Source organism: Aythya ferina (assembly GCF_964211825.1).
Source record: "Aythya ferina genome assembly, chromosome: 4".
Classification (NCBI taxonomy): domain Eukaryota; kingdom Metazoa; phylum Chordata; class Aves; order Anseriformes; family Anatidae; genus Aythya; species Aythya ferina.
In genome coordinates, this window is record NC_140300.1 from 13,798,897 (window position 1) to 13,816,107 (window position 17,211).

At 40.0% G+C, this 17,211-nt stretch overlaps 1 protein-coding gene across 5 annotated transcripts in view; it reads right to left on the reverse strand.

Moving 5' to 3' along the window:
* SLC2A9 (solute carrier family 2 member 9) overlaps window positions 1-17,211 on the reverse strand; it is a 129,993-nt gene that overhangs the window by 89,766 nt on the left and 23,016 nt on the right. For 4 of the 5 annotated variants that reach the window (XM_084517632.1, XM_084517630.1, XM_084517629.1 and 1 more), the window contains 3 exons: window positions 15,864-15,946; window positions 10,585-10,683; window positions 3,655-3,815 (listed from right to left, as the gene is read on the reverse strand). In XM_084517632.1, coding sequence (XP_084373758.1) covers window positions 3,655-3,815; window positions 10,585-10,683; window positions 15,864-15,923 — 320 coding nt within the window. In that variant the 5' untranslated portion in view covers window positions 15,924-15,946. Of the gene's footprint in view, window positions 1-3,654; window positions 3,816-10,584; window positions 10,684-14,030; window positions 14,236-15,863; window positions 15,947-17,211 lie in introns of those variants that run through there. The other variant, XM_084517628.1, reaches the window with a different exon arrangement.

Genomic DNA, 17,211 nt, shown 5'->3' on the forward strand with positions numbered 1-17,211 from the left:
CCTACCAGAAGAAAAGTCACATACTGGTGCATTGGTCAGCCTAATCATTTTCACAAATTGATTGACCAAGCAATTGTCAAATGGCACAAGAAACCCACTGAAACATAAATATCACACCTAGCTCTCACATAGCACATTTCATTTCAGTCTTGCTGAAGGTTATAGAGCACATCAGTAACCCTATTTTTGTAAACAGGTGAATAGGGAGTGAAGTCGACTTAACCTAAAGCTAAATTTCAAAACAGTGTCAGAGCTAGGAAAGGGAACCTGAATTCAAGTATGAGGACACCCCCCCCCCACATACTGCACTTACAGGCATGCAGACAGTCACTGTTTTGTGTGAAGAGCCCTGGGTTGTTTCAGTTGAGAGCAAAAGGAAATATGTTTGGGGAAGGGGGAGGAGGGGACGGGGAATTATATTTCTATTAATCATATAGTTCATGGCAAACTGCCTCTGCTGCGTCTATCACACTAAAAATCCTAGACTAGAGTTCATTTAAATTCAAAGATCTCTGTTCCTTCTTCTGCTCAAATTCAGGATTTTCTCTAGCCCAGAGAAATAAAGCATTTATGCATTCCAAAAGGAAGATGCAATCAAAAAACTTTTGATTGTTTGAGCACAGAGCAGTTTTTCACAAGCAGCTATATCCTAAGCCAAACAATAAGCATGGCAACTTATTACCAAAAATTGGTTGTCTCTTAAGGTTGGCTATTTGTTCTGCTGCAGGACTGTAATTTCCACTTCTGTGCTCAGTTGGAAATAGTTGTAAGAGATGAGCAATTTGCTCAGTAGAAATCACAGTTTCTATAAGCATCCCAGTTGAGCTGGACAATTTACGCATCAACTTGACACAAACAGAGCTAAGCTTTAAATAATTTTCCCTTTTCTTTTTTATAGATATTTTTTACAAAAAAAAAAAAAAAATTTTTTTACAGATATTTTTGAGTATCTTGAGCATCTCCTCCTTAGAACTGTTCTTCTTTTTTTTTTTTTTTTTTTTCCAAAATCACGTCTATCTTGTGATTTCAACGTTGTCATTTGCTCTTATGATACTGTATAGTTCCACAAAGGCCAGAACAGAATCCTACTGACTCTATGACCTCCACAGCTGCAATAATTTCAGTTTTAATTAGGGATTTGAATTAATGATCTGTTTGCATAAAACTCAAAACTAGGAAAATGATAGAATTTTTAAGTTTCATCAAAACAATATTATTTCCTCAAAATATAATAAAGACTCAGTATAATAAAGACTCTAGAAGCTCGCCTTAGGAAGCAAATATGATACCTTATACAAAAAGTATAGTAAGGAAGCTAGGTTTTTAAATAATGAACTGTCAAGTCCAGTAACAGAACAAATACTAATCACTATTTTAACTACGGCAGATAACTTGAGAATATAAGAAATGGTAGCATTACTAAAATAATCCAGATAAATTTCTTTAATTGCGTCAGACTCAAAACAATTCACTGGGCTAGAAGTGAAGAGGCCTTACACCTCTTTTGCAATTCCTCCCCAGCAGTGGCTCAAGCAATTCACTGAATGTATCTCTCAGGATGTTTAGGATGTGCAACAGCAGCTACTCTTCAGTAGAAGACGAGAATTTAAATTATAAAGTGTCAAAACCACATCTGAACATGGGACTTCTGCTTATGTGGATGAAGGCCCTCTTTGAAAATTTTGCCCCGAACCTCTCTTGAAATAAGTAGTGCCTAACAATCTGGTAATCTGAAAATTGTGTTATTAATCTTACAGCAATACGAATCAAGAGTGCTCTTTTTAAAGTCATACATTATTTCCAACTAATATTTTTGATCCCCATTAGTACACTATTCTGTGTCAGTATAAATGGAGCACATCTTCATCATACACACAGCTCTCTAACTTACACTTAAACAATTTAACAGCATATTTCATTGTTCTGTCAACATTTCATAATGTGCTCTACAGTTACTGTAGTGATATGTCAGTCTGGTTTCCCAGACCAGACAAACACACTGCAACGTGAACAGCAAAACCAAGAGCCACATTTGATGAGCAGCCTTTATCCAGTGTCTCTGAGAGATGTCATTCCTTCCTATCTCTAATCAAGTACTCTTATACCATATCTATGAGAAAGCTGTTTTCATGGTTTGACAGGGATAAACATAATAAACAGGGACAGAGCCTCCAAGCTTTAAAGCTCTGCCCTGGAAATACAATCTACTCCCATCAAAGCAGTATTCTTAATATAGTATTCAACTGACATCAATCACCACTTTAACAAACTTTCACACAAAACCATTCTACTCTTCACCAAAAATCAGTCTTCTTTGAACTTTTTTTTTACTACATTAATTTAAAAAAGAGCAGACTTAGTGACTTAAACAGTCTGACTAAGGGAGTTTCATATATTTAATAAGTATGTAAAAGCCAAATTGATGAATAGAAAAAAGAAATTGCAAACAAACAAACAAAAAAAGTGACTACGAAAAACATTTATGAATTAAAATTAAAATGGTGATTTGATGAATGGTGAATTGATGGAATAGAATACATTAATAAAATTGGATAATAGATTTACAAAGTAGAGAGCAGTGACTTGCAGTAAGTGCAAAATGGAAGAATGTGTAACTATTGTTTGAGGTGTAAAATGGGATGTGGAAGAGTTGGGATAAAATATAGTGACAATTAAGAAAAAAAAATCTAAGGAGAGGGGTTGAGAGAGATGACAAACAGGCTTGGGAGAGCACAATGTAAAGTGCATGATTGAAATAGTCAAACGTAGAATACAAAAAAATGAATATAATGGAGAGGACTGCTTATGTTTGAGACTCTATGATGACTTTCTTTGGTGATTTAATCAAGCAGAGATTATCAAATGATATAGAATTTATAATTAAGAAAAAGCCATATGAACAGTTAATATGCATATTATAGTGGCTTTTTATCTAGCCCCTTCCAAACAGGGAAATTAAAAATCACTTTTAAAACTCTTTGGAAGAAGGTATGAAACTGAAATTTGACAGAAGTATCTAGTTGCTACCTACTGCAAAAATGCAGACAAACCAGTAAAAACATTTCTAAAATACTGGTATTTGTTATAGTCAAGATTTGGTCAAATGCTGCATTGCATAGAATAAGGAAGGTGACAACAAGCATGTGGAAAAATAAACATGAACTTCACCCTAGTCTATTTCTTCAAACTACATTTTAAGTTGACAATAAGGATAAAAAAAAAAAAAAAAAAAAAAAAAAAAAAAAAAAGATTTGTATTACTGCAAGACAACAAATCTGGTTGAGAAGCAAATGAGACAAATTAATAGTTTTATTTGTGTAGGGTAAGATACCCAGCAAACTTGCAGAACAAGAAGGTGCCAACCCTTCTGAAATCCTTCCTTTTATATGGTATTTTCCTTTTGCACTCTTGTCTATTCAACTTCCTTGACATCTGAACCCACTGTCAGTTCAGAGCAGATGGTTTCTGTGATTCAAATAATGCACAGTAAGGCCAGAGAAAAGCTTTTATAAGCTTTTATAATTTGAAGATGTTTTAATTTGCATTCTGCTAAAGGTAAAAAGAGTTAAAAAAAAAATAAAATACAAGTAAAGCTTTCTAGAGAAGTTAGGTTGGCAACTGCTTTAGAAACCAGAAGGTTTCCAATACACTTACCGTCCAAAGAACTTCACGATTGGGGTAACAATAATAGCACCTACAAGGCCACCAATGGCAAAAATAGATACAGTTATAGACCAGAGGAGAGTCAGGGTGCTTTCATCCACTGAGAAGCCATATCTTCTTTCCCAAGTTTCATTGTAAAACTTCTTGATGTACTGAAAGAAAATACATAACAGTAATACATGTAAAAACCACCCTTTAAGAACACTACTTACAGAAATTGAATTAACAACAGTAGTTTGTTTGCAAGGACCACCTTTGCATTTCTATCGCCCTCCTCTAAAAAAAGGATACTCAACTCTAGATGTAACTGTACTACAGACTAACTGAACCAGTCACAGCATACAATGACATGCCAGTTAAAACAAGGTGGAAACACCAGTAGACATGAACATAGAAGAAGCTTATAAAAGAGAAACTTCTTTAAAGAAAGGATGTTACAATTTAGGTTGCCAGTACAACATGAGCAACAGTTTGTGTTAGCCTTACTGGGATAAGGGCTCAGGCACATAATCATACCACCCACACATAGCGTGGTGCTGCACATCACCTGAGCTCCGCTGGCTGCTCATATACATACCCTTAACCCCAGGTAAACAAGGTATTACATCGCAACCTAGCATAACATTTTTTTGGACAAGCTAAACAAAACTGCACTCTAGCACACATCATGACATATATATATATATACATATATATATATATATAAATGCTTAAATGCTAAGTACTGCTGGTGAATCAACAAGAATTGTACTGCTTTTTCATGGATCTGTAATGATAATAACTTTGGGGAGGGGGGAAATGGAAGGAAGGACAGAAGGGAGGAAGGGAGGAAGGAAAAGAGCCACATTTGTGTGTGGAGTGGGAGGAATTAAGACTATCCACTCATTTCTACACACGTAACACAATGGAGGTAGTATCTTACAGTAGTTTTCCCATTTATTGACCCTTTTTTTGCCTTGCTGCCATTGTGCTTCTTTCAGAAATCTGTGCAAACACACATACATGGAAAATACTCCAGGTGTTAAGCTACCACAGAGAATCACAGTCTTTCATGGAGGATTTCAAAATCTGTTGTATACTTGTTCAAAGATACAGAAGATAAGTTATTCACAGGTTCAAAATGGTGATACTCTAAGGGTATCAGACAGTTTTGGGTAGTGAAGTAGTGGGTCCAGTGTGCCCATGTCATCACTACCCATGATGAATGGTCTGACCAAAAGCCATCCTCTTGGGGCTGCCAAATGGCCAAAAGTCAGCAGATCTCCACCTCTGGCATTAGGACCTTGTCCCAGACCATACTTCAAACGCAGAACTACAGTGACAGGGAGAGGAATATAGATAATAAGACAGATGTTTGGCTCAGCTGAGTAGGCAGCTATACGGTATTTATGAGCACCTGGGAAAACAACTTAAACTTTCTGACTTTAGCAACAAATTCTAAATCCCCAGTGAGTATAACACATGAAATCTGCTTTCTGTCTTCACACCAAAAAGAAATTTGTCTGTTATATTGCATGAAAGTCACATTAAAATTAAGTTATAAAATAAAACCAGGAATGGAGACCAGTTATGAAGCAATTTATCTCCTGGAATTTGTACTACTTCGGTGGCCTGTTCTGATTCATATTTAGCTTATGAAACTCCCTGGAAAATTTTTAATACTTTAGAAGCTATATAAGTAGGAATCCTTTTGGTCTGCACTGTGCTCACCATGAAACAACATTTGTCATCTCTGTTTTGTATCTCAGTCCTAAATTACAGAGCTTGGATCTGCTCAAAATGAAGTGCATTTTACTTTTTTTTTTTTTTTTTTTTTTTTTTTTTTTTTTTCCATAGGGGCAGTATTTTAAAAATGAGTGATGCTATAGCAAAATTTTTAGCATAGGTTTAGGAAAAAAAAATAGAGTGAACTAAAAAAATGGGGTTTTATGGATTGTGATAAGAAGGGAAGCTGCATCCACTTTTATGTCTTAATTGTGATAGTGTAGCACCTGGAAGCTATAAAAAATCAGGGACCTATTAAGTCAAGCAATAAAAAAATAACACTCTTCTCCCCCCAAAAAATCACAGCCAAGACAAATAACTGTTAGAAGAGAGAGGCAAGAGCTGACAGCTGTTGGTTTCATACTAATGGGAAAAAAAAAAAAAAAGCCTATAGTATCAAAAAGAGATAGTTTTGTTTGAACTGTTAAGAATCACAAATCACTTCTATAAATAAGTTATAGCTTCTCCCCTTCACATTTACATAAACTGCTTTTTGAATGAAGTACAGGCTGCTAAACAAAATAAGCAATTTCTTTTCAGTAATGAAAGATGTATCAAACATGAAATCAGACACCTATAATCCAGATATAAATCTATGTGCCAGACAAGTGGTTTCTCATAAAAAAAAATGAAAACCTGATATCTGGGTTCTCCTATCTTCAGCTAAGTAGGAATAGAGAAGACAAACAGTTTTCTCCCATGGTAACTTAATTTTAAAAGGAGGAAAGGGATATTTTATTTCTTCCATCTTATTTTATATGCTTCTATACAAACAGACATCAAAAAAAAAAAAAAAAAAAAAAAAAAACTTGAGAGAAAAAAAAAAGTCAAACTGGTTCTTGATCCATTTCACAATGAACAGAATTTCACAGTGAAATACCAAATAAATCTGCCCCTAAATCAAGTAATAAATCCTCTCTCTAATACCTGTACTCAGATTATATTTAGATTCTGATATCTTCTTGTTTATTTGAAATTTGTACTTGATAGTAATGAATACTAACACAAAACATTTTTAGAACACTATTAACATTTCTTGCTAATGCTAATGACTAAAAATAGTATGCAAATTATTTTCCTCTTGTGTTATAACTAATTTTCTAAGCACAGCTTTGTTATTTATAACGACACATGAAATAACTGAAAATATTCATGAAAAGAAAGCACAAGCTACAACATTCAAGTATAACAGACAAAGGTGCCAACATGTACATCACCTTTGTCTAGATTTCCCCTGCCAACAAATGGGAAACTATTAACACATAGAAGTTTGAGGTATTGCACATGAAAATGAAAACCTAAAGCACAAAACAAATCAGATCCAACAAATCTTCTGAGTTCTGTGGAAAGGCTCCTTTTGATTTCAATCAGTTTTCTGAATAATGCTAACTCTGTATATAAATTTTCTAGGTCCTAACCAAAGCCTGCAAGGAATGGTAGCATTCCAACAACATTCCAACAAGTGATTGTTATCAGCTACTCTGGAAGGATCAATGCCATGACCACTGCCCTGGGAAGCCTGTTCCATACCCATCTACCCTCTCAGTGGGTAAAGACACTTTTCCTAACACCCAGCCTGACCCTCCCCTGTCACAGCTCCGTGCCATTCCCTTGGGTCCTGTTGCTAGTCACCAGAGAGAAGAAAAGGGAAGAGGTTGTGACACCAAGCCTTCCATAGTTCAAGAAGTGTTTGGACAACTCTCTCAGACACATGGTCTGATTTTGGATGGTCCTCTGTGGGGCCAGGAGTTACACTCAGTGACCCTTATGGGTCCCTTCCAACTCAGGATATTCTATGATTCTACGAGCTCAGCGCCTGCCCCTTCACTCCACTTGTGAGGGAGCTGCAGGCCACTATGATGCGTCCCCTCAGTTTGCTCTGCTCTGGACTGAACAAGCCACGGGGCTTCACCAGCCCAAAATTTCACTCAGTACTCAAGGTGAGGCATCACCGGTGCTGAGGGGAGAGAAAGAGAAAGAGAAAGACAGGCAGTATATATAGAGTGATTTTTCTTATCTCTTTAACTCTTTAACTGTAAATACTTAGAGCAAGGGAAGTGAAAAGACAGCCTTAAGAGAATTAAAAATGATTTGCCAATAGTTACAAGGGCTACTCACAGTTAGTGACAGTTATCCAATGGCTGTCACAGTCAGCTATATATTTTTGTAATAGTCTCACTTTCTCAGTATCAGCTCTAAAAGGAATGCAGAAACACAGCTTCCAGCAGGAAGAAGGCAAGAAGGGTGTTGCTGCCAGCATGAGATTTCACGTCCTGCTCAGAGCACAAAGCACATCATTGTTCTGAAGACCTTGCTCACAAGTGGTCTGTGGAATGCATTTTAAAAATGCCACTTGGAAAAAAGCAGCTTCAACATTCAGACAATTAAAATCTTAGTTTTCCTACTGCTGAATGTTTCCACGTTTTAATAAATTCTGATAGCTCTTCATAGAAGTCAGTGCAGACTTCTAATGCTGGGTTTCTCACATGGTCAAACACCACGTGCAGGGAAAAATGCACCTGTGACTGGCCATTGCACTTTCCCATAGAAATGTGGGGGACTGAGTGGGAACTGATCTTTTCCCATCTCTGCACTAGTCAGTACAGACAACTCTGCTCTGAGCAGATCTGGTGCATTACATCTCCGCCTTGCAACAAAAAGGAAGTTGGACCAAGCATACCTTACAAGATGATTTGTGGAAAAGTTTCCATCTGAGAACTGCAGGGGTATTCCCCTGTGGTTTGATGAGCTGGCACAACTTCAGCACAGAAAGGTAATGTACACGAGGATTTACAAATACAGTTCATATCTTCAGCCTTAAATGAACTTCCCCTACACAGTTCAGCAATCATGCTGACATGTTCAGATCTGGTTTCCTGGAAACATCCCATATTTTAGTCAACAGTCGTGATCAAGCACTTTCTAAAAACCTCCAGAAGCATCATACAGTGCCTTCTCTAAGACTGAGGGACTTTAGCCATTGAAAGGAATTGTACTGAAGCAAATAGAGGCAAAAGATATCCAACATCCTACACAGAGATGTTCACTACAATGCAAGCTATAAGCTGCATATGACCAGAACAAGTTATTTGACCTACCAAGTTTAAAAATCAAAGCTTACAACTTTTAGGAGATACTGGACCCAAATATAGCCTCTTTTAAGAGTACTGCTTATCTACAGGTAAAAGCTGTTTCCCTTATATTTTCCTCAATTAGCACACACCAGTGTTCCTAAAGGATCACCTCATAGCAGACTGATTTGGTGATGCATGGCCACACAAGGGGAAAACAGATAGGGCAAAGGTTCCTTTTCTTGTGCTGCAGGAAGCACAGCACTAGTACAGCTCATTCCTCCTCACCATGGCTAAAAACAGAGCACAGACTCTCCTCTTCACCCTGGACAATGTGTGACAAAGATGGGGAGGTGTCCTGTCCTAGGAAAATAGATGACAGAGCCTGATTCTGGGGCTAGAGAGAGGATCATCTAGTTCTCTGGTATTTTGCCACACTGGTATTTGGCTCTTGAACCACACAGCCATGTATGTATTTTCAGTAGGGTGTATAACTAGGACTACTCTTTAGACCTACATGATATATGGCTTAGCATGAGTAAGGAGGACACTATGTTCTCAACCGAACACAGCAATACGACACTGGAAAAGGGCCGACTTCATACATAACTGTCAACACTACATCATACCTGTCAACAAGAGCCATCAACATGGTGCCAACTTTCTGTCCAAAAGCCACAGTAAAGATTTCAAGCAAAAATAGACAAACCTGACGGTGCTACTAACCAAGATGCCTGGAATTTAGCATTCTTCATGGTATGATTGCAACTTCAACCTTCCCACCTCTACTCTTGTCTGGTGACCACTACAATCTATTACATGGTTCTAATCTAACCCTCTGAGTGTTGCCAGACAGCACTTATGATTGCCCTTTCTTTCTTTTACTTCTGCAGAAAGTGATAGAAGAGCTCTGATTACCAAGATGGTCCATTTTGTAAAGGGCACTTAAAAGTTCTGAAGTCAGATAATTCACACTGCTCCTTTGACAGTACTGACTCAGTGCAGGAGAGATGTCTATCGTCAGTACAATCAATACCATTGTTCACAGCATTTCAGCTCCCCACCGATTCTGTTAAGTCATGTTTATTTTTTGAAGATTGCAAGCTGAAGGGATGCACAGACGTGCCATGCTAGAATAAACATCCAATCTGTCTAAACCTGTGTTATCAGTACAGAAGGTACCAGGAACTTCTAGAAAATTCCCAGAAGCTACCAGGGACAATTAAAACAAGGTGAGTCTGTTTCTAATCCTTTGGGTTATCAGTTTATCAAAGACAATGCAAATACGAACTGCAAACTAAAAAAAAAAAAAAAAAAAAAAAAGGACTTTTGACAGCTGAAAAATTTTACTATGTATTTTTTTTGTGTGCGTGTTGCTTACAACTGCACTGAATTGGTTATTTCCATGTTTGATTGAATTAAAAGGCGCTGTAGACCACCAATACACCAATATAAAACCAAAACATTCATATTTCCATTTGTGATTGCTGATATTTTAATGAAATCCCTCAGATACTGTACACTGATTTTACAATGCTCTTTTCATCAGACACATTCCACATGTTGCAGTCAACAGATGGTCAACACAGCAGATCCAAAATCAGAAACAAACAAGGCATTACCACAAAATGCAGAAGAGGCCCATTATTTAAGAGGCATCCAGAGACATTATTTACATTATCTGTACTGTGGTAATGAAATGCCATGTCAACCTCCAGAACTGAATAATGTGAACAGGATTTGTTGAATGTGCACCTGTAACTACCAAATAGTCACTAGCCAGAAAGACAGGCTGTTAAAAATACCTTATAACACAAAAGTGTGGAAAAAGATTTAGCATTATTCTGGCTTTGGGAGAATGAAAAAGAAATGTTGTGCACCCACTCATCTCAACAGGAGCACTTAGCTTCCTGACAGCTACTGAACCTAGTTGGAAACTTCACAGATAGCAGAAAACTTTTCAAGCAAAGTTCTCTCTCTTCTAACACACTGGTTGGATTACAAAAGCAAGATGTTAAAGAGCACACACTAGATGGACAAGGCTGCCCTCTACTGATAGTAAATGCCGGTTTTGTCAGTCACTTACCACTGCAGGAGCATTCACGACAGAGAGATTGTAACCGTAAAGAAAAGATGATCCAAAAGCACCAGTTAAAGAGGCTACAATCAGACTTCCAGACCAATTCTGAAAAACAATGAAAAAACGTAGCCATTGTTAGTATACATGAAATAGCTCAGGTTTTAAACATTCCTCACTCTGCCTTGCATAGCTCCTGCAGGCACATCTCCTTGCTACAGAATAATGATCTGAAACACTTTCTATTTCTGCAATCCTAGAAGCAGTAAATGTGAAGTGACAGCATCTCAGTTAACATTTACCAAGGCATAAGTGAACATTTAAACTTCTTTCAACCCCATGGATTTTGCTTCAAGCATCCCATCCGTCCCCAACACCAAAAAAGCTAAATGTTACAGAGGCATATGCTCAGCAAAGGAAACTCTTTGGCAACATACAATTAAAACAATGAAACGTGGTAGCATACATTTGATGCAACAGGGCTTTAGGTAGAGCCAACTTAGGAGCAATGTCCACCTGCTCCTGTGAGCAGAAGGATTGGTGAAAATTTGACCAAAAAATTGAAATGATGCCTACAAACTAAATTTTATAACCCAAATGTAAGTTTCCAGCAGCAACTTGCTGCTACACAAAAATGCTGGCAGAGATGCCATCTGCTGTCTTCCTCCAGAAACTCTCCCTTTCTGACTTCCCTTTCTGACTTTCCTCCTTCCACCCCTGCCATCCCAACTGTTGGTTTATTTGGTTGTTTGTTTTGTTTTGTTTTAAGAACTCCACTAAGAATCCATATTTTCAGGTATCATTGACTATTGTTTTATGTCCAGTCTGATTGCTTGCTGAAGTCTGAATCTTTTCAAAAGGAGAAACACCTGATTAAGCAGGCCTAATAAACACAGCTTCCCCTACATTCCTTCAAGTGGACACAACAGCTTAATGAATCTATAAATTTTTGTCAACTGGACAAAGACTCGTGTTTGCTTTGGAAAATGAAGATCTGAAGCACGAGCTACTTTTGTGTAGGTAGCACATAGCATAACAGTGGTGATGATACACAGGAATGAGCTCTACCAGCCCCAGGACAAACATGGTAAGGAAAGTGAATGCAGCTTGGCAGCTGGCACGTGCCAGAGCTTGCAATGTCACCATGTCACTGCATTCTCACTTTGGTTCATGGAGAAATGATGAGATATCCACACATCGGGAGCAGAGACTGAGTGTCCAGCTTGGCGTGCATGGGGTCTGTCATGCTACACAGCTGCACTTCCCAAGGGCTTAAAATGTGCCCTGTGGGACAGCTTAGATGTTTTAACTTCTTCCACATGATGTGGTAAGTTTTTAAGAGATTACACAGTTCATTGACTGCCCTATTTTCAGTCAGGTCAGGAGAAAGCATATGGGGGGAAGAAAGCCTTGTGTAAGGAATATATCCTGTTGAGATTGTTAAATAAGCCAAATACAATTTCTTATTATTAGCCAGCTGCTTAAAATGAACCTGCCACACACACACAAAGCTTTGTACTATCACTTTGATAAGAAAAAAGTAGAAACATTGGCACAAAGCTTTATTTAGGTGTTCATAACACCTCATCTTAGGTGCCTGTTATTTCTCTACTATGAACAACCATTCCTGTGCTTATAGGAATCACTACTACCCTGAACTAATGGCACTGAATAGAATATTCCTGAAGAGCTACCAGATTGCTCCCAAAGGGGTCACAAATGATAAGTGCACATTCATGTGTGCTGTATGGTAATCTTGATGTAATATTGCTAAGGGCATCTGCTTCAGTAGCATTAAAACCCTGGGAAAAGCCCTGCAGACAAGATGATTTGGACCTTATATCCTAGTGTTTATTAAAAAGTCCAGTGAATGTTTGAAACTTTCAGCACAGGCAAATTATATGTACATAGGGTTAAGTGGAAAATAATAGAGTACAAATCACAAAAGTGCTGCCAAATTAGAAAACCTCACATCCACTTTATTTTCAAGTGTTGTGAATAGCAGCGTTTAGAGCCTACTTCTGTACCAAGAATTTTTCAAGTATGTAGTCTACTGCAGAAAGCACACAAAGCCTCAGATTTCCCGTGAAGTTTTACCGTTCTTGGAACGTGCACTTCAACTTCTCCATGACCTGTCTTCTCACACGCTATTTTAAATATTTGCTCAAGTTTCAGCAACACCAGATAAGAGATGAAAGCGTAATGAAGCAAGAAGGGGAGGAGAAAAAAAATAAATGGTTGCTCAGAAAAATATTAACCCTGTGGAAACATTAAAAAAAAAAAAAAAAAAAAAAAAAAAAAAAAAAAAAAGCAACAAACTCAGCAACCTGTTTTACAATGACTGTGAAACAAGACTGCGACCACACCTCCTCAGAGGTAGTCCTTTAACACCGTGAGTGCACTCATCTGTTGCTGCTGTCACCAGAGCAATAAACGTGCAGTGCGGAAAGCTGTCTGTCAGATCCCAGCAAAGACATCCAGCCTCTTGTTAGCTGCTTGTTTGTGAAAGTCCTTTTGTTGCTCTTACCAGGGCACAGTGTTCTGAGAGGTTCCAAAATGCTTTTACCAACACACCTCTTTTGTCCAGCATGCAGGGTAATATTTGCACTCTGTGCACCTTAGGTTGCCTTTGTTTTAAACGCACATTGGTTTGCATTTCAGTTTTCAAAGCACAATTTGGGCTATTGTATTCTGGTTAGTTGGCTATAGATTAATCATGGTTGTAAGCTGGAAACTACAAACGTCCAGAAGAAAGTTTTAGGATTCTGCAACAGGTACTGCTCCGACTGTCTGCTGAATTTAGAAACCAGGACTTCTGCGCACCTTTCGCGTAGGCTTCCCGAGAGGCAGTTTTAGGGAAGCGCCGAGCACCGGAGCTGTCCTGGAGGCTGAGAGCAGCCGTGCCCAGCCGGGTGGCTGCCGGCAGGTGCGTGCTGGCACCGCACCGCGCTCCACGGCTTGCGATACCTTCCTGCGCCGCCGGGCAGGAGGGGGAACCCCCGGGCTTCCCTCCTCGCCTTTCTCCTTGCCCTTAGGACTTGCTGATTCGGGGAGGGGGAGGGGGGGGGGTTAGCCCGTGAACTCGCCTTGCTGGTGGGAAAACAGCCCCCGGCACCTGCCGCTCGCCCACCCGTGGTGTGTCCCCTGCCCGTGGTGTGTCCCCTGCGGCCCCAGCCGCTGCCCTCCTCCCGTCCTCCGCGTCCCGGCCGGGGCAGCCGCATTATATTTTTAGCTCAGCCTAACCCCGCCGGCCTCTCCTCTACACCAGCAGCAACTTTCCGAGCGGGGAAAAAGCCTCGGGCTCTGCAACCTGAGCCCTTCCTCCCTTCTGGGGGAAGCAACGCGGAGTGACGCCGGATCCCCAGCGGCCGCGCACCGGCTCCGCTTTCTCCTTCGCTCCACCTGCAAAGCTGCGGGACACCCGCGAGCCCTCCGCGCCTCTCCGCGCTACTTACGCCCTTCCCTGCCCGGCGGGGACCCTTCCCCGCTGCCGGGGCCACCAGCGTGTCCTCCTCGGGCGCCGCCGCTGGGTCCATGCCGTAGGCGCGCAACGGCCGCGCATCTCCGCCGGGCAGCGCGCAGCGGGGGCGCGGCCGCAGCCGCTCAGAGCCGGAGGAGGGACCCTAGGGGGGAGAACCCGGGGGGCCGAGCCTGGAGCTCCGGGGACCGCCGGGGGTCAGAGCTGCTCTGCCCGCAGTGCGCGGCTGAGGGGCTGGAGCTGCCCGAGCCCGTTTATAAGCAGGCACGTCCATAACTTAAGCAAATTAAACCCGGCGTGGGGTCTGCCCGGTGCCATCTGGGCTGCCCTGCTGTATACACGGCGCTGGAGAAAGGAGGGGAAGAGCTTCCCTTCGTCACCGAAGCTGGAAAGTGAAGCTACCGCAAGCCTTGTAACTAATTAAGATGTAAAACCACACGGCACAGGGACGTTCACACAGCTTTAGGAGGTTCAGATCTGACACACGGCACTGCTGCTGTGCAGCAGGTGGTGATTAGACGTGTTGCCCGAGGAAGATAAAAGCTTCCAGCTATTAGTTTTGAAGGTGCCTATTTGTAAAGCCTGAGGATTTTGAACTGCTAAGAGTTAAACTGCACCTTCCAGTTGGCAATGGATGTGTCTCAGATGAGTACTAAGTGCATCTGGGAACTATTCCCAGACGTCTGCAGTTCATATTGGTGTAAATCTCTGCTGCTTCCACTTCTGACATGCTACATACCTCACCACTACCTTAGAGTCCTCAAAGACACATAAGTAATGCCATAAAGCACTGCAGGTTTGAAAGCAGTTCATGATGCAGAAACTTTGAAGTGTCCTTGGCACACATCAAGCTAAGCAACCTTTGAATAGAAATCCAGATGCTACTCGTTAACATGTAAAATTACTGTTCAGATTGAGAAACATCAGCATAGATAGATGATCCAGACATCATTTATAATCTCCTTGAATGGTCACAAGCACTTAAAGAGACAGGTTAGGAGAATCAAGCCTCTAAAATATGTGGAGTGCATTTGAGAAGAATCGGACACCTGTGTTTTATTTAATTTCATTTAAAATAATACAATGCAAGTAGTTCACAGCAGTTGACACTCAAATACAAATAATATGGCTGCATGTGCTTAATACAGACATAGTTTCTCACTTTAACATGCTTATGTTTTTTGACATTTTACAATCACCATTAATAAGAGTTACAGAAACTAAAGATGCTACTCTCTGCACCCCTTAAATTTTAGTCCTGGCAGCTTTCCTTCAAATTTCCATATTCCCATGGAGACAAGTGTCAGTTTGCTCACCTCTTACAAGTTAGAGCGGAGAGGGAAAAGGGGGAAGAACACACAGATGCAAGGGTTCTTGTGTCAGAGAAAAAAACAAAGCTCTTTTTCTGCAGAATACATCCTTCCAGACTTTTTGTGCGAAGGCACACAAACACTTCTAGAGTGTTACCATTGCCCTCAATGACCAAGTCCCTCCCAGAAAAGAAAGTTTTCAACCTATTCAAAAGTCACTTAATTCTGGAATGGTTCGCCTAAACAGTTTATTGGCTCGTTCAAAACTAGACATTCATATAAGGAGAAGCATGGGAAAAAATTGGAGGCCTGCGGTGCAGATGCACAGTGAGACTATTAGCCGTTCCAGTACCAAAGGGAGAAGGGAAAGAGCAACGTTCCTGTGTATATGAAACTGAGCCTGTGCCTGCAAGTATTCACATAGGTTCCACATGTTTATTTTCTGTCTGCACTCCCCAAATGACAAACACATTGGCAGAAGATTTGAGGAATTCACTTACCAATTTTTTCTTCAGCACTTTTTCTTTCATCTCACCGTTGCTTTGTTGCTTGTTCTCCATCCTGTCACCTTTTTAGTTAATAGCTGAGGAGGAAAAGAGGGAAAGTTGTGGCAGCATTCAGCTGAGACTATTATTTATTTATTTATTTATTTTTAATATAATCAGAAATCTGACCCATGAAGGACTTTAAAAGCCTGTAAGTCTAGCTACTCAATTCAAAAATCTAACCTTTGTTCATGAAGGCACAGCTGCACCAAATTGAATGCAATAAAAAGCAACTAAAAATACATGTTAACTATGCATAAGCCATCTACTCAGAGGGCTACATGAACTTTGCAGCAGTTCCTTCCACAACTAAAGCATAAAAGGAAAAAAAAATGGTATCAGGCTCTTCTCAGAGAAGAAGGCTCTTCTCTTCTCATTTTCAGAGAGAATGTCCTCTCTCTGTTAGCATGTGAGCAACAGACCCACTGGAACTGCAATTTAGAATTTAGATAGTCAGCTGGAACTACATTACTGTGTCTGGGTTGCAGCCAGGACATTTGGTTTAATTTATGTGATTTTAATGATTATGTTGCCCCCTTACATTAGCTGGGCCATTGCATGAACACATTTGCAAAGAAAGGGTTCACTTATTTACTGCTCTTGCAAGAAAATTCCTGCCTGATTGTCAAGATGCGTACTTTAATAGTGTTAAAAGACTTTTTAATTATCACTTCTTAAGAAACTAAACTGGTTTCTGGAGTTTCAGGGAGGGTGGATTAACTGTTATTTATACTGTGCTTCATTGTATGATCTTGGGCAGTTTTTCAAGCTGTTCAGTTCATCTGGAATATGGATTACTGGGTTCTTCTGTGTCAACATCTTGAGGACAGCACATTTCAAGATATTTGCTTGCTTTGCTTAAGGTAAAATGATAATATAAATGGTAATGATAGATCTAGTCTTGAATGCAAGGCGTCTTTTAGATTCCTGTCTAAAGTGAGCTATGATACACAGGGACTAACAGTCAATTTAGTGAAACAGCGGGTTGGAGCAGAATTGTGCTCAAGCCTTCACACGTACAAGATATTTTCTAAGAAGAAATCATGTCTGATAGAAGAAATACCATTGACAGTACTGAGGCCATTATTTCAGATGGTTACAAGAAATCAGGCTGAGCCCTAAAGGAAGAGGACCTAGAAAAGTGATGGGATCTTATAATCATTAAACCCACAAAAATTACCATCTTCCCTCTCCATCTCCTAGAGCAGACAGCACTGAAAACTTGAACACAACATTTTTCCTTTCACTGCAAAAGGTCTTCATCAATCCCTGGTAAATTACTCTTAAAAAAAAAAAAAAAAAA